Source organism: Ornithodoros turicata, chromosome 2, assembly GCF_037126465.1.
Source record: "Ornithodoros turicata isolate Travis chromosome 2, ASM3712646v1, whole genome shotgun sequence".
In the NCBI taxonomy this organism is placed as follows: domain Eukaryota; kingdom Metazoa; phylum Arthropoda; class Arachnida; order Ixodida; family Argasidae; genus Ornithodoros; species Ornithodoros turicata.
The window spans coordinates 138,510,714-138,530,180 of NC_088202.1; the positions used below are offsets into that span (position 1 = coordinate 138,510,714).

A 19,467-nucleotide genomic window follows, 5' to 3' on the forward strand; every position below is an offset into this window, starting at 1 on the left:
ACTCTCTCTAAGATTCAATTTCCAGGTTGATTCAGAGGCCATTTTTACATTTTATTTTGCACTTCGACATAATGAGATTTTTTCTTTTTTTTAGCTGGTTCTCTCACTGTGGTCTTGCTCCCAAAAGGCTGACTTAGCGAATTGGGGGAACATAAAGATGTGTAGCACAACTATTTCAAGCGCTGTTAACATAATAGAATAGCTTACATGGCATATTAGTTAGCAGCAGTTGGCAGTCGGCTGTCTATTACAGCTCTTTGCCTGTACCACCATTTTCCGTTGGAAATGAAAACTTCAAAAACAAACAAAAACCACGCAACATACATACATTATTGCTGCATTTGAGTTTATAAACTTCCCGCTGTCTCGTCTCGCCCTTGACCACTGGGGAGAGCCACCTTCTTGCTCCATTTCTAGAGCAGACTCTGAAATGGATTGGGAAATTGTTTCATTCGTTCGGAAATAGCAATGGGGGAACAACAAAGGGGAAGGTGGGCAGCTTGGGGGTACTAGACAAAAGACAACTTGTCAGTATCTTTATTGTTCTCTTTTTCTTTCTTTTTTTACCGTTGAACGTTTTCGCAGTCCACCCGTCATGCCTAGAGTCACTAAATAAGCTTCGCTTCAGAGTATCGACACTGAACTCCGAGAGCGAGCATGCGCCATTTTGTTTCCGCGCCACGGTAGTCACGCGCACTTCAGGCGCATTTCAGAGCCGTTTATAGGGAGAGTTTGGCCATTAGGAGGAGCCTAACTTGAAGCGCGTCATGTGACGTCACGGCTAAGCCACCTCCCTCGCCGTGCTCTATTGTTGACCCGTTGTCAGCCGTTCTCGCCGACGCCATATTGATGCTGGTCGTTGTTTACGATGCAAGGAGGAAAGACACGTGCGTACATTGCCCTTCGAAAGCCCTTCGTCCTTGAACTCTTTCAATTTGGCAACAAAGCCCCCCTTATCACAGGCGGCTGTGGGTCATAAGCCAGTTATTCCTGTAGATTGCATTCATTGCCACAACAAAGCCGACGGACAGCATCAATATGGCGCGCATCAGATGGCTGATACGCGGATTCTGCTTGGATTCAGGCTTTTTGAGCGGCGCAACGACGAGTCTGACGTCAAAATAGGCTCCACCCACGAGGCGGCAAAAGATCAGAGAATGGCTAAACTCTCCCTATAAATGGCTCTGGCGCATTTTAGCGGACGATGCCATCTATCGTGCCCCGGGTGAAATGTTCGTTTCTTTTGCAAGCAGCTCATCCAAGCTGACGGCCTCGAGTTCACCTTGACATCCTCGGGACGTTCTAGTGGACAATACGTGGATTATCGCACAACAATCAAACACGCTTCTCTACCCCACAGCGAGCATTATGGTAGCTGTCTTTGATCCTCAGCTGGGGATGGTACCAGTGTGGCGCGGAAACAAGATGACGCTCCTGCTCTCCGTTGGACCTCAGTGTCGACACTCTCAAGGGCAACCTCCATGGAGCGAATGTACAGCGAAAAAGCTGCGAACTTCGCTCAGCGTCGGACGCCCTGCGCGAGGCGTCAGAAATGTGAGCGTCCGCCGCCGATCTGCCCATGCCAGATATTTTCGCCCAGCGTCCGCGATTCCGGAAGCGTCAACTGCAGATGAACCAATCAAAGTGCTCTTCCGCTACGAATCTACGCCAGATCGCCTGCACGTGGTCGTCTGCTCTCGTGAATCATCGTCGTCGTCCTCTTCTTGCAACTGGATGCTGTCGTCTGCTCGCTGTTTCGCCAACTGCATCGTTAGAACGTGAGGCATTCTCTGCCAAGAAACATGTTTTCTTTTCGCAGTCGTGAATATGCTTTTCGGTACGTTACTGGGCGCATCTTTTCTGACAGTTGCTGGATTTAGTTGCGAAATTTGTGACATTAAATGCATTTTTTCGAGCAATTGATTTCACTAAGCTTTCACCTTATACCCTGGCAACAGTGACATCACAGCATGACTTCCCGACGCCGTCCGCTGGTTTTTCGCTCCATGGAGCTGGTGCCGGCGAACAACTGGCGGCGGAACGCGCGTGGCAGTCTGCCGCGCGAACTTCGTTGCAAAAATTCGCTCCATGCAGGTTGCCCTTCAAGCGAAGCTTATTTAGTGACTCTAGTCATGCCTACACAATAAAAACAGAATGCGGTGATGTCGTAACTCTACTGAGCAATTTGCTTATTAAAATTTACAATTACGCTCGGCGTAACAGTAGCACACACTGGGGCGGGCGGCATCTTTGTGGAGTGACGTTGTACGCGTAAAACATTTACGTACTTGTTTCTTGCGGTATGACAAAGGGCCTGCTCCCTTTGTCCGCTGGTGTCCAACTTTTTAGACATCCAGTATTTTTGGCTGCCCTGGGGTTATCGTAGTGATTACTCTGTGCACCTGGAGTATGAACTGATGTGGACTTTTCTTTTCTCTGCATATCTGTCAAACGAGAGGCAGTCTCTTCAATTTGGATACAGAGCTTGGTGAACATAGCACTGTGTTGTGTGTTGTGTAAAGTTATGTTCAGTATCCTGCTTCACTTCTACAGTTCTGCTTGAAAAGTCGTATTCCCGTATTCGCGTCCACCTACGCAAGAGCGATATCTCTCTAGTAAGAAACACCATCATAGTGCTTTCGCAGCGCGAAATAAGGTAAATTAGATTAATTCTGATGCATATCTTTCCAAACCAAATCTGTCGGGAAGATACTCTTATACCCTATTAATAAAACTAAGCCACAATATTTTACGTCTTATTATTTATACCCAGCCTCTGCGAGAATAGAAAGGATAACGAAGTAAATCGCTATGAAAAATCGGAAGTGAACTCGCTATCGTAATTTTGAACTATTGAACGTGCGTTGAGTACACTGCTCTTTTGCTGCCCTTGAACGCTTCCTGTAAAGCGTGCTTTGCCTGCATGGCTTACGAGCTCCCGGTGAAGTCAACTTTAATAATCGAAATACGAGAGTCGTGACACATGGGGCTTGTGTTTTGTTCGTCTGTTGTGTGTTTCAGCCTCAGAACCTGTGTTGAACCCTCCGTGGCCTGGTTCCGATAAGCGGTCAATGGGGAATGGCTGGATGCTGGCACTGAGGGATGAGGTCGATGTAAATCGGCGATCGCGATGTTAATCGGAACGGAAACGTAACTGAAATTTGTTCGCCAGGTCTTTTATCTACTCGGTTGCAATTGTACTACATGTGCATGCCGTGCATTTCAAGATCGCGAGTTTTCTACTTATTTCCGAGCATTACCTTCAGCGTTTGTGAGCTTTTGTGAAGATGCTGGCTTTTTAGACCTCGTATTTGTGGACTGAGAGTCCTGAAAGGAAAACAGTATGTCAGCTTGAAAACAACACATTGTGATAATATTAGCTTACGCGATGAAATGCTCTCCAAAACTTTTGGCATCAAAATATGTTTATTGCGGTAAGTAACACTCAGTTTCATGCACATGCATGTTTTTTGTTTTTTTCTCTGCACTTTTGTTTGTGGTTTGAGATCGATCAGAAGGGTTCTATGGTACATATAAATGCATGTTTTGCACGTTATGGCACATTCCGCATGGCAATGCGCACATAGTGCATATTTTGCCATATTTCCAGGTGGCGACATGCGAGGGCTTACTCCTTCTTGTTTATTTATTTATTTATTTATTTGTTTATTAATATTTTGTTGGCTTCGGGAAGGTTTACGGTCCTCTTTCGCGATAATTTCAGTCAGAATAGAATATTTCCGATGTTTCGGTGGCATGTGACGTCCAGACGCTACCCTGGCTGCTCCACTGCGCGAAATACTACCCACAAATGTTCGAGATCATTTATTGCAGCGGCGCTCAAGGCGCATGGTGTCGGAGTGCGTTCGCTGCGCGTGTAGGGCCGGTGGACCGTACCTCACCTTCACACCTTTCTTTTACCGTTACGAAGAGGGACAGCGTTCGCATTTCAATCTGCACAGTGGTGCAGTGCCGAAAGCAAAGCCTTCAGCTGCGTGATTTATACGTGGCACAAGCCTTCTTTATTGTGTGCTCCTCAACGAAGGCGGCTTTATTTTACTGTGTGACCCCTGATATAATGCGAAAATTTTGTCAGATATTATTTAGATACATTGCCTTCGAACCAAGAACGATGAAAAACATTGATTCACAGTTTTTCCAGTATATTTCGACTGTTTTTGGCGCATAGTCGAATTGATATTTCGGGACGTGTTAGTGCATAGGTATCAAGCGCTCTACATATCACTACTCGTTTTACAGCCTTCACGTCCGTTCGCATGGTGCTTTGTGCACCAATGAACATCATTTGACAAGATGGCATGAAAGCACACCCAATAAAGCGCACCCATGGACACATGTATGCAAGCGAAATTATAAGAGGACGCAAGTGAGCAATGTGCTGTGGATTATCATGGAGCGTGTAGACAGAGAATTTCTACGGCTGGGGTGGCATTGAAGAACGAACGCCACTGCAGTACGCACGTACTATCTATTCTCTTTTTTTAGACCGTTTACGTGCAGTCAAAAATTTGGTAGCACGGCTGGAGAACACGAGGATGAATTTAGTCACTCACCTGCGATTTTTTGAGCATAACTCTGGCATTATTCGATCGTGATTGATTGTCACCGAACGATGTGTAATGTGATATGTCTTCTATTGAGCCTAAAGGAGAAGAAGGATACGCAAGTGAACTTTACAGATTGTTACTTATTTAATGCTAACATCTACTCCTATGGACGTTGGGAGGGGGAAGGGGGGGGTAGCGATGTTGGCTCGCCGATGCTGGCCAAGCGCGACTGGGCATCGTCACAACTATAGCCAGAAAGGGATTAAACGAGCATGGAAGGAGTCGAACAAAATATGCCAGGAGGAGCAGAAATCAGGACTAGAACCCCTGGGATATATATATTCTCACAAAAAGTGGGACAGCCGCGAGCAATCCTGGAGCGGAAGAGAGCTTTAAATCTCGCGGGTCCGAAATGCTCTTTCCCTCGGCTGCGCCTGTCTGTGACGTCATGTCAGTCACCCAATAGTGAGGCGCGCGCACGCGTTTCTCCTTTTTTTTCTTTCTTTTTTGATTTCGCGCCGCTCGTCCCGCGTCTAGACAGGTCGCTTTCGCTAGCACACGATTCTCGGCAGCCAATAAAAAGTGTTTACGGACTTGATGTGAAAACACGCAAGCAGCAGCATGGGCGAGATCGCCGTTGCTTGCACATTCTTGTAAACTAATTGTCTGAAGATAAGATAATTATAGATAATAAGATAAGATATGAAGATCGCTTCCGAAAAGAAATATTTTGCGTAACCGTGCCTGAAGGTAGTATGTTCGTATCACGCGGTAAAAGAATGTATGTTGCAAGTGCCTTTCGTGCTCCTTTAAGGGAGGGGAGGTGGCGGGGGTGAAGGGTTTCAGGTAAGGTACTACTACTACTATACTTGTACTCATACTACCAAATATTATACTCGTTACTGCACCTACGACATCTCCAATACAGGATTTCTTTTTTGCGCTTTGATTGTGAACGTCAACAGCAGCCAGAAGCCAATGCAACCGATGAACTCATTTAGGCTGGCACATGCGATTCTCAGGAGCAACGGCTTCGTTTGAAATAACACGTAGTTATGCCACTGTTGAACCTCGACGGCAGCTTCCATGCGACAGTTTCTCCGATACACGATTTATTATTCACTCTGTTTTTTGAAACACCGAAAGCAGCTAGCTACCAATGAGCTCACCTATGTTGGTACATGCAAATTTCAGGGGCAACTACGTCGTTGCAAATCACACACAGGTTGCTGCACCTGAACGACAGCTTGTTTGCGACAGGTGAACAAGGCATTAAAAAGCAAAAAAAAAAAAAAAAGAAAAGAAAAGAAAATGGGAAACGTAATGTATTAATTGAGTTTCCAGTTACCTATGCTGTGTCTCGTGTGAGTTGGACTTCCCGTTGGTGCAACGGATCTTCTGGACGGAGAAGCAAGGTAAGAGATCTGACGCCCAGAGGCCGTCGACAGCACGTCTTGGCTGCCACGCTTCATGAGGGCAGTCTCTGCACACGCTTCGACTCTTCCCGACTGGCATCCTGAATCCGTGAGGGGCAAACAAATAAACGTGTGAAATTTTACGACAACGGTGTTATGAGAGAGCAACAAACAGAAGAAAAAAACAAAAACAAAGTAGCCCACAGGTACAAAAAGTTGTCATTCTGAACTAAATCATGTGTCTTCAGCATCCTGCCGGAAGCCCACCTGCCTTAAATTGCATTTTCGCAAAGTATTGTTTCTCTATCAGCGCGAAAAAAATAAAAAATAATTCCCAATTTTTAGCAACACAAAGGCACGCATCATCCGACTCCAGTCTGGCAACTCTGCTGCTCCACGAGTGCCGCCACCTAACAGGTGGCTTTCCGACTCCAGTCTGGCAACTCTGCTGCTCCACGAGTGCCGCCACCTAAAAGGTGGCTTTCCGCCGACTCCAGTCTGACAACTCTGCTGCTCCACCAGTGCCGCCACCTAAAAGGTGGCTTTCCGCCGACTCCAGTCTGACAACTCTGCTGCTCCACCAGTGCCGCCACCTAAAAGGTGGCTTTCCGCCGACTCCAGTCTGGCAACTCTGCTGCTCCACGAGTGCCGCCACCTAAAAGGTGGCTTTCCGCCGACTCCAGTCTGACAACTCTGCTGCTCCACCAGTGCCGCCACCTAAAAGGTGGCTTTCCGCCGACTCCAGTCTGACAACTCTGCTGCTCCACCAGTGCCGCCACCTAAAAGGTGGCTTTCCGACTTCAAACCAGGAAATGCAATCGAGTCCTCATACTTCATATCCTGCAACACTAGCTGGCGGGACAGCCACGCTGTAGCTGGGAGACGAACGCTCGCGTACGTGACGACGACGTTACTTCACTCTATGCGAAAGCGACACGTGTGAAGGTTCACTTGTTTCTTAAAGAAAACACGAGTAGTAGAAATACATATCGCTCGCTGGTGGCATTTCTATTTCGCGTATCGAGATTCTGAGTGGTTTTGTTTCATAATACAAAATGAAAGAAATATATCTTTTTAGACCAGTCCTCTATTCTCTGCGAGATCGACCTATAGAGGGCGACACTGTCACCTTTCTAGTGTGGATAACACGTCGGCCGATGTTTGGAGTTTTTGTTTCTTTTCCGTAATTCTTGCGTATGTTCACCGGAACATCACTTGCGCCGCGATGATACGATACTGTTCGGTTCCCCAATGCTCCACCTACTGCACTGAACGCGGAATAGATGTGTAAAAGCAGACGACGCGATGAAGCTATCCACACTACGGTAGTTCATCGTTTCTCCGCAGCGCGCCGACACCCTTCGATCTCGGAGCGAATAGAGCACCACAATAAGCTAATAAAAGGTTCGCAAGTAGTTTAAAACGCGTCCAAATACCGTATTTTCACGCGTATTAGCCGCACCGCAGATAAGCCGCAGGACTCGTTTTTAGATACATTTTGAAAATTTTTTTGCAGATAAGCCGCGGGTAATACGACGCGACTGCTTTGTGCGCTAAACCAGTGATGCACATAAAAAATCAATAGAGACTTTATCGCTATGAAAACGGGTATCATTTATTCGACAGGAAAAAGGCTAACATCAGAAATATTACAGAGCGGCTCACTAAGACATGTTCCAGAAGACATGATTCACTGTCACCCCTTTTGTTAAAGCTGCGTGGGGGAATGTATCCGGAAGGTCAGACCACTCGAATATGGACTCGTCCCTGTTCGGTATTGTTCGTGCACTGGCAGTGCGGTCCTGTTCCGAAAAACATGACGCACTGTCTGCCCTTTCGTTTGATCCAGGGTATTGGGAAAATACGAGGGAATGATAGTCATCAGATAAGCCGCACCCGCGCATAAGCCGCAGAGCGTCCGCGAAAACAAAAAATCTCGCATAAGCCGCGGCTAATACGCGTGAAAATACGGTAAATGTGCTTCATGGATGCCAGGTTAGTGAAAGAGCATTTAAAATATACTAACGCCAACATACTTTACATAACATTATTTGAGGAGTGTTAGTACTATACCGTTGATAACGTGACCTTTGAAGTACTGTATCTACCGCCCCCACTCAGCGAGTATAACATTCAGAGTCACGCAAGCTTCCATTGGTTACGGCACGTACGATAACTCCACGGTGACGTTAGCAACGGTCTCCTAAGACTGCCTATTATATAGAACGCGCGCGCGACTCGGTCGTCCTGTATCTCAGCGCCATCCAAGTTGCAAAGTATTCCTTTGATCCCAAGAGGCATCTGCGCCGAAAGTGTATCTCGTCATTTCAGCAGTCACCAAGATGCCTCTCTCGAACAACGTGTGCCGCCTTAATTAAGCGTAGAGTATCTTACCGGGACTTTTGAAGAGGGCCGCTCCCCTTGACCTGTGCCGACAGCAGACGTAGAGGAGCACGAGGGCAGAAGCGGCAGCCGCCACAGCGAGCGACGTCGCCAAAGGCACCACAAAGGAGAGGTCCTCGGCCCCTCCGGAAGAATGCACCATCAGCTCAGGGAGGAATGTGGCTAACGAAGCATAGCAAGGAGACGCATTAGCTTTGTTCTACGGAATAAATTGTTCTATACACCGGCTTATGTTTTACGAATTAACTACGAAAAAAAGTTTCATAACATGTCAGCTGCATACCAATATGACTCGATGTCGAATAATTGGGGTTCCGCGTTTTCGTCATTTGCAGAAAAAATGCCGAAAAAAGCCCACCGAATATTTTTAATTCGGCATGTCCCGAAAAGCTACGAATTATACTTTTTCATATGGTGCTACACGCCGTGCGACATGGCGCTTTTTCAAATGAGGAGTGATAACGGTGTCATTCGGTGCAATGATTGGCCTTCAGCGTGCTATGTGGTGAAGGTCCGTTTTAATAGTGTATAGCTAGCTACTACTATACTATAGCTAACTTCATATTAGTTACATTCAGCAATTTAAATTAATGAAGCAATTAGATTAATGAAGAGAAACTAACAGATACTTATAGAAGCAGGTCTTTAAAGGACAGTGCTGAACTTGATACTACTAGAAAATCTATAATTTCCTGAATTTCGAGGCTCATGATTGTAATGATCTAACCACATGTCAAGATCTATTCTAAAGTCACAGGAAAATGCTCTACAGCTAACTACTGTGCTATCAACTGTAGTAGCAAACTATACCAAGTGGTACATGGTGTCTTTTTTTTTCGATACAGATTTTTCATTAAAAAACTAAGGGCCTTAGACATCCTGTTTTCACTTCTATCATCTCTGGGCCGGCGGACGCTCTTGGTCATCTGTTGTTCAACCGTCGAATCACTAATTACCTAAAAATCGTTAATTAACTTTTTAATTATAAAAGCTACGAAGTTGTCCCAATGAGAACATCTGTTCCTTTGGGTCACCTGATATCGTAACCGTTTTCAGAACAAAAATCTGTTAGGTAGGAACATCTTTTTCTTCATTTTGTTCATTGCGTATCTTCGGAGCCGCGTCTTTCCTTCACCCCCAATGTGAGAGGGTGAAGGAGCACAGTGCCGCCTCATGCGTCGAAGATGAGCTTTAACACCGTACCAAGCAGCAAAATGTACTGAAAGTCGAGTGCAATAGGGGTGGACGGGTAGGTGGAAGGCCTTGAACAAACTCGTGAAACTAAAGAACACTGATAAGACACATACCGTCCACCCCTGTTGCACCCGACTTTCAGTACATTGTGCTGTTTGGGGTGGCTTTAACTTGCGGAAACAAAACAAAAACCACGTATCGGGTGATGCTATCGGAACTGCCCTTATCTTGGGTTGCATATTTTCTGCTTTCTTTTAATCTTTTCCAAGATGCAAGAGGCGATAGTGTGCTCTTTCACCCTCTCACATTGGGGGTGAAGGAAAGACGCGCCTTCGAAGATGCGCAATGAACAAAATAAAGAAAAAAATGTGTAACTTTACGAATTTTTTGCGGACGATCTATCGAACGGATTTTTGTTCTGAAAACGGCTACGATATCAGATGACAAAAGGGAACACATGTTCTCATTGGGACAACTTCGTAGCTTTTATGATTAAAAAGTTAATCAAGGATTTTTAGGTAATTAGTCATTCGACGGTTTTGCAACAGATGGCCAAGAACGCCCGTCGGCCTAGAGATGATAGAAGTGAAAAGAGGATGTCGATAGCCCTTATAGTTTTTTAATGAAAAATCTGTATCGAAAAAAAAGACACCCCGTGTAGTACCACGCTGACGGCTTGCGACTCCTGCCAATTTAATCGTAACTCTTATTGATCGATTCATACTTGAAAGCAGACATGTACAAGATACTCAAAAATGTATTTAAGATAAGATAATAAATACTGACGTTAGAATGTAATTAAGATAAAGTATAAATACATGAAAATTAATGTAATTAAGATAGAGTACCAAATACTCAAAAAAGTATTTGAAATACAATTAAGATACTATTTATCCTTGATCGCAAAAAGTCACCGGTCACTGGTCAAATGCGGCAAGTCGCCGCTATGTGACATGAATCACCTAAACCCCGCGCACTACGCTAACCGCCGCTGTGTGATAGGAGTCATCTAAACACAAGTCCCAAAAAGATGACAAAGAGATACCACATGACTCCACTAAATATATGTGACCCAGAACAAAGCAAACTTCTAGCATGTCCCTGCTAGGCGAGGTCAGAATTCGGCATCACCATGTCAGGGCACACATAATAGAACCGTGACTGGCCAAGGATTAGTACACACGGGGCAAGATCTCTAAATGGGGACTTCCAAGAAGGGCCAATGTCCGGGTCAAGTCCAAGGGAGTCAGGAAATTTCCACTGAACAAGCAAGATAATGGAAAGACAAGACACAGAAAGTCTGAGAGGGAGATCCAAAATATGTAATTAGAGTATTGAGTAGAAAATACCATAAAATGTATTTTAAATAGAGTACAAATACACAAAACAAAAAGTATTGAGTAGAGTACCAAAATACCGCAAATTGTATTTAAAATACAGTATTTTAAATACAATACTCCAAATACGCACAAGTCTGCTTGAAAGAGGAGAGAAAAAATGCTCACCATGTGGCGCAGGAGGCATTGACTGCGTACGGACGGTATACTCCGCTACCGTGGGCCCAGCCTCGCTAAATGCCGTCACGCGGACGCTGTACCACGTGTCTGGCCGAAGGTCGTGCAGCGTCATGGGGCCCTCGCGAGGAGTGAGCGCCCTAGACGCGACGAGCCAGGGCCCCGGTCCGGGACCTCGTGCCCTGTACTCCACGGAGAGGTGGGTGATGGGGCAGCCGCCTTCGTTCCACGTGCCCGGTCGCATAGTGAGCGAAGTGGCGTTCGCCCACAGGAATGTTTCTTGCTTAGGAGCCAAGGGGACTGGAAAAGAGCGCCCGTGTTGTGGGATACGTGGCTTCGTACATTCACAGGGCATAGCGTAGGGGCGGAAGTTTGGGATCGCGCAACACCTTTGAGCCTGTGTGGTGTTCCCTATTACATGTTTAAAATCGTATAGCGCCGCGAGGAGATTGCTCAATTCGCGTGAAGTACGTTTTAAACTTTGAACTGGTAGATTTCAGTGTCTTCTTGAGTGCATAATGAGGCTACACTTTCAGTGTGGGCCTTCGAAACTTTCCTACAGCGCCCAGAAGATGACAAAAAGTCGCATTTGGTGCCTCGTTCACTTTTGTGGTCACACACCCGATAAAGACGCCTCGAACAAGAATTCTAATCTAATGAAGCAGTAGAAAAATACATCTAGAATCGATACATCCAATATTGAATCTACGTTGAGCCATCTCAGCTATGGTTAGCTGAGAAGAGTCGCTGATGTATCAATTGAAGCTAGGTGCAAGGTGCATCATACTCACATAAAAGATACATAACTGGGTTTAAACAGAATCCCCCTCTGTCGTACGTGGTTGGAGAAACAAGGATGGAAGGAAAATGACCACCATAAAGGGACTATGAAACTTCTTATTTTCTCTGGCTTTTGTTAGACAGAAGATATGCTCCAGAACACACAACCAAAGCTTTACGTTCGGCAATTCGGCAAGCGAACGGTTTGCTCACGCGAGAATTTTAGTAACGAAGTATAGCGAAGTAATGCGAAGCTGATCGATCCGGATACGCGCCACGGCGAGCAGTGGCGGAGCCTCATGCGAAGAAACTTGACACTGTAATCACTGGGTCGGAATACGTCACCAATGACGTCATGTGTCACCGCATGGTACGCCCATGATTGGTCGACGCTTCTGTCTGCGAGCGTACCCAACGCTACGCAAGCAACGTATGCAGGCACCCATTCAACGTAAGCAGGTACGGGAGGAAAGAAGAACGTGGAGGAGAGGCTCGGAGGCGGCTTCTGTCCTATGCCCTTGCGTTACGCCTCGTCGCACAAGAACAAAGCCTGTCACGTGCTCGTGGCATAAAGCCGTGGTCCGTCGCAGTCGCCGACAGAAATATTCGGGGGCTTGTTTCCATCTGGGGGAATTTGGGCACACACAGTAGTGCCATCAACAGAAGGAAACAGTGAAGAAAAGGGCCCGTAAGGAATCCTGTCAGAAGCGCCACGTTTAAAAATTCATTTTTGACGGTAATTACCACCCTTCAGGCTCCATTTTATGCAGCATATTCGGGGTGCCTTGTAAAACATTCCGTGATATAAAATTTGTGTTGTAATGTCGAATATATTTTGCATCGTCGTTTTTCTTGGCAACGGTAACGACGAAGAGGAAGCTCGAGCGCGTGGCCTGTTGTCTGTTCTCTTTTTTTTCTCGGGAATAAACACGTAGACAGTCGTCTTAGAACGTGTCCTGGTTTTTGACCCCCTCCTGGCTGAAATTACAACAGTTTCGTTGCGTCTTTGGGTATTGTGCTAAACGTCCCCAAATGCGGTAGATTTATAGGGCAATGCCGCGTCCATGTCACGTGACCACGTGGACGGGTGTCACGTGCTGGTTGACGCTATAAACCTATCTCCCTAATGTTACGATTGTCAGTTTGCGATCCAAAACACTCTCAATAATCACTAAATAGCGACATTATGTACCCGGTAGGCTATATACAGGGTGTTACCCTATAAAAGTCTACTCACGTCGGCATGCCGTGCTCGCCAATTACTCAATGCAGGCGGTACAATGTGTTGTCTACGTATAAACCTCATAAGGACATTCATCCATGGCAAATATCGAAGTGATTGAGCACCGTTATGCAAAGTTATAGCACAAAACGTGAGGTTCCCGTAGGCAAAACAGCCAAGATGGCGCCTCTCAGTAAGCAGACGACATCCCTTTTGGGTGTCGTCTGCTGAGTACGTCGGCATTTTTCGTACCTCACGTTGCTTACTTCTGAGCAAAATACGACAGTTACACGAAAGCGAAATGAAAACTGCAGTTCCATCCGGCTAGCAGGATATGCGACACGTCGTCGTCTGGGGAGCAGCATGGCAAGTGCTCTTCTCAACGCCGCCATCTTGATTGTTTTGACTACGGGTATTTCACGTTTTGAGTTATAACTTCGTGTTGCGGCGCTTAATCACTTCGAAATTCACCAAGATTAAATGTCCTTATGAGCTTTATATGAAGATCGCACAATGTGCCACCTGCATTGAGTAATTGGCGAGTACGGCATGGCGGCATGGGTAGACTTTTATAGAGTAACACCCTGTAGTTACATTTTCTTCTCTGTTGAAAGTCCCCATTCAGGTGCACACGAAATACTTACTGCCTCCCCTCGTCCTTGCGAACACAGTGTCGCTGGGGTCACTCCGACCGCGATCACCCACGGCGACGAGGTAAAGGTGGTACTGGCTACCGCAGAATAACGCGCCGAGCTCGTGCACTTGCGTCCCGTTTCCTTTTTCGGGAGAGAAGCGAACCATATCCCATTCACCCTGCTGTCGTTTGTAGTGCAGCTCGTATTCTGAAAGAATGAAATGTGACAGTATAAAGGTCCGTTCACACTTGCGGCGCAATCAACGGTGCCAGTGTGCGCTCTAAGAAAAAAAGGAGTAAAACGTGGAGTAATTGCAGCTTCTACTCCCCTAGTCTGCAATTACTCCCCATCTTAGTCCCCTAACCTGACATTTAGTCCCGACATTTACTCCCTACGACTGCAAATTGTCACTGAATTTCGGGAATGGTCTCCTGGATGTAACCGTCTACGTGCCCTTGGTCAATTTGAAGGGCATAGGGCTATATAACTCAGCCAACGTAGCAATTTTCCAGCCACACAGAGTAAGAAACAGTTAGCGCATCTTTCTTCGCAAATTGTGCCCTACGTATGGCGCAAGATTTTATATCACTCGATATATCGCGGTTGACGGTTTGCCTCAAAGTATTTTCATGCATGCACACGAATTATGTGCTTGAGACTCTTACAACAGCGCGTGAAATGCAGTCTCCACTCTGTGACATTCGTTTACTCCCGTGCATTTACTCCCGAAAGGGACTATTTTTTGTGGCAATGCACTTAGTCCCCAAAAGGAGTAAAAGTACTCCTTTTTTTCTTAGAGTGTGGCGGTGCGTTTTGTCAACGCCGAATAACGAGTACCGTGCTGGACAGAAGTTTACAGAACACACTCCGGCGCATTCCTTCTTCACAGTGACACGCTGGGAGCGAATGGTACCTTACAGACTTGCAAACGGGTGACTGGGTTACCTAGGCACATGTCTGTAAGTCGGTACAGTCCCATTGGCTACCAGCGTGTCATTCTGAGGAAGGAATGCGCCGGAATGGTAAACTTTTGTCCATCACTGTACACCCTCGGCTTATTGATTGATTGATTTTTAAAAGAAAAAATGGAGATGGCTTATTTGCGTCATACATTTGTACTGTTGTCCTTTACCTTTTTCTTTTTTTTTTGTTAAGTAAGTGAAACGACGAAGTGAATACACATGTCGCCGTGTAAGTTTAGCGAATCTGAAACGTGCTTATATTAATTATACACACTGGCATATTTATAAGAGAAGACCATTACATGGCCTTGGACGTAACCTTACTGATGACATATCTCGTAATAGTGAGGTACGTTAGGTTTGCAGATTTAATAGAATAAGCCGAATGAAGACTATATAATTTGCCACAAAAGATTCATGTGCACTCTAAGAAAAAAAGGAGTAAAATGGGGAGTAATTGCAGCTTCTACTCCCCTAGTCTGCAATTACTCCCCATTTTAGTCCCCTAACCCAACATTTAGTCCCGACGTTTACTCCCCAGGACTGCAAATTGTCACTAAACTTCGCGAATGGTCTCCTGAATGCAACAGTCTACGTAAATATGTGCGCTTGGTCAATTTGAACGACATAAGGCTGTATAACTTACACAACGTAGCAATTTTCCAGTCACACACAGTAAGAAACAGTTAGCGCATCTTTCTTCGCAAATTGTGCCCTAGTATGGGGCAAGATTTTATATCACTCGATAGATCACGGTTGACGGTTTGTTTCAAAGTATCTTCATGCATGCGCACCAATTATGTACCTGGGACTCTTACAACAGCGCGTGAAATGCGGTCTTCACTCTGTGACATTCATTTACTCCCGAAAACTACTACTACTACTAAAAAGGGACTACTTTTTGTGGCAATGCAATTACTCCCCAAAAGGAGTAAAAGTACTCCTTTTTTTCTTAGAGTGTGCTTCACTTGTACATAAACACGTGTGCTGTAGTTCGTGTGTATGCAGTGGTGACTAAACTCGTATAAGCTGTACTTCATTCATATAGATATACGCGTATCTGACACCTCATTTGTCTTAGAAGGTCTTCTAATGAAGATAACCGCTGTTTTCAGCGCACTAACTCAAGGACCTCGGCTTGAAATAAAACGTTCTACATGCTTGTAGCGTTTTGTTCGGGGTCACCGCCATCTTACGATGGAAACGAAACAATGTAAAAAAAAAAGCTCGCAAACATGGCACGCAATTTAGAAATAATGTTCTCCAACCACTTTACAATCACTTTGCGTCCGATCACATTAGCATGATACACAAACGACAACGACAGCGATAACAACAACGAAGAGAAACAAAACTTACCCACCAAACAACGAGCAAAATCTCAACCCGGTATTTAACGTGTCATTATGCCGGTAAAGACGTCTCTTCCCACGACTCTCCACAAAAAAAAAAAAAAAAAAAAGATCCCCAACAGGCGCATCTCTCCAGTTCAGTACTATGTTTCATTACGTTCAATAAACTGCAAACATCGCGTCCAATAAGTACCTCGGATCCAAACAGGCATCCCCAAACAATTCCTTCGCCGTCCCACAGCAGAGACGCACACAGAGGAAATAAGAAGCTCGATACATGTATACAGAAGTCGCGTAGAAGAGAAAAAACAAAACAAAAAACAAGAACGCGGACATGAAAACGTACTATATAAAGATAAGCGCCAACTGAGAAGCGGCACAAAATAAAACCGAGACCGAGACAAAATTGCTGAAGAGAGATGAAGTAAAGAAGGGGGAAAAGAGAATATGGCAGCGCAGCTGGTGCAACGGACGATAGCCGAGGTATATAGCGGGATCTACGGGCAAGCTGCTCACATGTGACGCTTTGAGAAAAAAAAAATGTCTTCCGAGACAGCAAATAAATATGGACACCATCGATTTACAGGCATGGGGAGAACGGAGATGCGGGAGAAAAAAAAAAAAAAAAGAAAGGAAGAAACGGAAAGAAAAATATAAGGCCAGGTGGCATTTATGGAAGGGAGGCGAAATGCGAAAAAGACACCGGGGGCATGAAATGAGCAAACGGATGGTAGATGACCCAGAGGGGATCATCTATTTTAGATGTTTGTGTAGATGCGTCAGTATAGCGGAGATGAGTGGGAGATGTTATTGCGAAAAAGTCTTCACGTGCATTTCTGTTGTGAACAACGTTGCAGGCTTCGTTGGAAATGAATGTTATTCATGCTGGAATCTGGTATGTGCGCGTGGTTGAGGGCAAAGTGTATGTCGGGAAGATAGTTGTGTGAGCAACGTCGAAGGGAAAGGAGTGATGTGGACTGGTTGCTTTCGGTGACGGCAGGATGAAGTGTACGTCATGTGATGTGATGTGATAGAGGAAGAAAAAAAAAAGGGGGGACGTAAGTCACGACGAAGTCAGTGTGGCTACCCTAGACCACTTAGTCGCATTTAGCTGAAAAAAAAAAAAGATGAAGAAAATGGAGGAAACCCAGTAATTGGGGGTGGGAGACGAACGTCCCGAACTATTGTGAGCACTTGTCACAAACGAGGGACCAGAAAGTGTCACAAAATGAAAAGAAGAAATGAAGAATGAAATGAAGCGTACGTTATTTGATGGCATCTAATTACCCCTGTAGGCTGTTCTGGATTAATATATATATATATATATACATATTGGAATATGTACGCTGCTGTGGTAGAAAAGGGGGGTTGGCGTACATATGGAATGTTCTGAAGAAGTACTCCTCCAAATTAAACCGAGCTCAGGGCTTTAAAAGAACAGTTACACTCGCTGTTTATGTCTAGCAATTCGCAAATAATTGCTGTCCGCGAATTCTATGTGTAAAGTAGTACATTTGAATTATTGCTTGCTTCATGGTACACCATTTCGTTAGTAAAAGTGTGCAAAAGCACCGTCCACTACTGCACCATAATTACAGCTTCGATTTCTATAGCACACACAAGTGGGGAAAGATATGTGGTGAGTTTGGGTGACCACTATAAGTGACCAGCAGCGACACCAACCGTTTGGGAATTACTTTCGAAGCTCCTTTGCTTTGTCACTTAACGCCACATTGACGGTACGCATTGCAAGGCACGTAGTGCAAGTATGCGGATGTGACATAAGTCCTCGTACAGGCCGGGGTCACGAAATACTAAATCTTAAAACAGAATTAATGCCCTTCTCTCTCCTGTTCTGTGGAAAGCGCGGGGCATACACCTTTTTGTAACAATTAATATGACTGTATGTGTGCCACAAAAAAGTATACGCCTTCCCTTTCCGATAAATCAATAGAGAGAAATCATCATTCGGAACAAAGGGAGGCTATAGGAGTTCTGCTTTGAGAGTGTACGCGACGCTTACTGACGACGAAACGCTCGAGAACAAGCAATATATCTCGTCTTTCGCTAATACTTCCGGTGGCGCATTAGAAATACGTAAAAACTGGGGGTTCGTTCGCCGATGCTGCCATCTGCACTCTATGAAAAAAGAATTCCATCGACGATCCCAGCCGACCGCCATATCGAACCATACCGTTCTCTCACCAGATTTGCTGAAAGTGGGAGCCGTGCACGTTTTTGCGACACTTCAAATATTACGTCAACGGTCACAGAAAAGGCGTACACCCCCGTTGTCTACTCAAACGAGGAGTGAAAACGGCGTCGCGCGTTCTAGTCACTGGTCTGCTTTGAGCGCGAAGTACTGTTCTCTAGCGTAGACAATGAAACAAATAAAGACAGTCTCAGCACTTAAGCCACACAACGTGCATTATCGTGCGTCGATTAAATAATGACACTCGATGGAAAGGCACCAGCAAAGTTCGAGTCCGACTGCTAGTGCCTTTGTATCAACTGCTACTAGCTCAGATGAGGCTAGTGCTCTACGAGTGTAATACAGAGAACGCGTGCAACCACTCACCTTTTACAAAAGGCGCGCTGGAGCCATCAAGCGCAATCTTGCTTTGCCAGGAAAGCGTAATACTTTTGAAGCTCGTCGAGAGCACCACAAGTGACGACGGCCTCAAGGGAGCTGTGGAAGAAGTTGTTATTATGTCGTTGGTCTCCAGCTTTGATGATTCCCGCTCTTTCGATTACTTACATGTTTGTGATGAGTTCTCTGCGTGCCGCAATGTTCGGAAAGCAGAAAAAAGAGTGAACTTTTATTTTTTTTTCTCAACACAACCTTATTTCGCATACGTGAGAAAACGAGAAAGTTGACACTGAAAATAAAATCTGCTGTCTTCTTTCTGTTGCGCGGTGTGATTTCTGTTGCAGCGTTCCTAACAGGAGATTTCCCTGTTCTTTTTTTTTATTTTATGAACCTTTGAACGTATGAGCCCGTGACATTCCGCGTTTGTGACAAGCGTGACGCTTGAGAGCACGAATCTTGTGACACATGTCAATATTTGATGCTTGACTAAATCAAAAGTGATGCTTAGAATGTGTCATAAAAGTGTCACAGTTTTAAACATGGCTCGAAACCCTGCCTCATTCGCAGAGCTGCCCATCGTGAGTCACCATGCAAAATATTTTCGCTGCGCAATCAAATTTACAAAAAAAAAAGAGAGAAAAAAACAGTAGGCGGCCGTAGACGACCGGACGTCGAAGGGTCCACGTGCTTTTTCTCTTTATTTCTTTCTCCTCAGCTCACGCATGAGTCCCACGCCAGGGGTCCACACTACGTCACCACGTTCCCTCATTCCCTGATACGCTCTTTCCAAGAGTGGAGGATTTTTCGAAGGTGAATAGAGGCCTTTGCGCGC

The 19,467-nt window shown here is 45.4% G+C and overlaps 1 protein-coding gene across 2 annotated transcripts in view; it reads right to left on the minus strand.

Annotated features, from left to right (window-relative positions):
* LOC135386219 (cell adhesion molecule Dscam1-like) overlaps positions 1-19,467 on the minus strand; it is a 139,094-nt gene that overhangs the window by 2,032 nt on the left and 117,595 nt on the right. The window contains exons 24-32 of one of the 2 annotated variants that reach the window (XM_064616035.1): positions 18,624-18,734; positions 13,741-13,938; positions 11,086-11,394; positions 8,378-8,548; positions 5,917-6,084; positions 4,575-4,663; positions 3,261-3,327; positions 2,289-2,444; positions 329-425 (exon numbers count right to left, since the gene is read on the minus strand). In XM_064616035.1, coding sequence (XP_064472105.1) covers positions 329-425; positions 2,289-2,444; positions 3,261-3,327; positions 4,575-4,663; positions 5,917-6,084; positions 8,378-8,548; positions 11,086-11,394; positions 13,741-13,938; positions 18,624-18,734 — 1,366 coding nt within the window. Of the gene's footprint in view, positions 1-328; positions 426-2,288; positions 2,445-3,260; positions 3,328-4,574; positions 4,664-5,916; positions 6,091-8,377; positions 8,549-11,085; positions 11,395-13,740; positions 13,939-18,623; positions 18,735-19,467 lie in introns of both variants that reach the window. The other variant, XM_064616033.1, reaches the window with a different exon arrangement.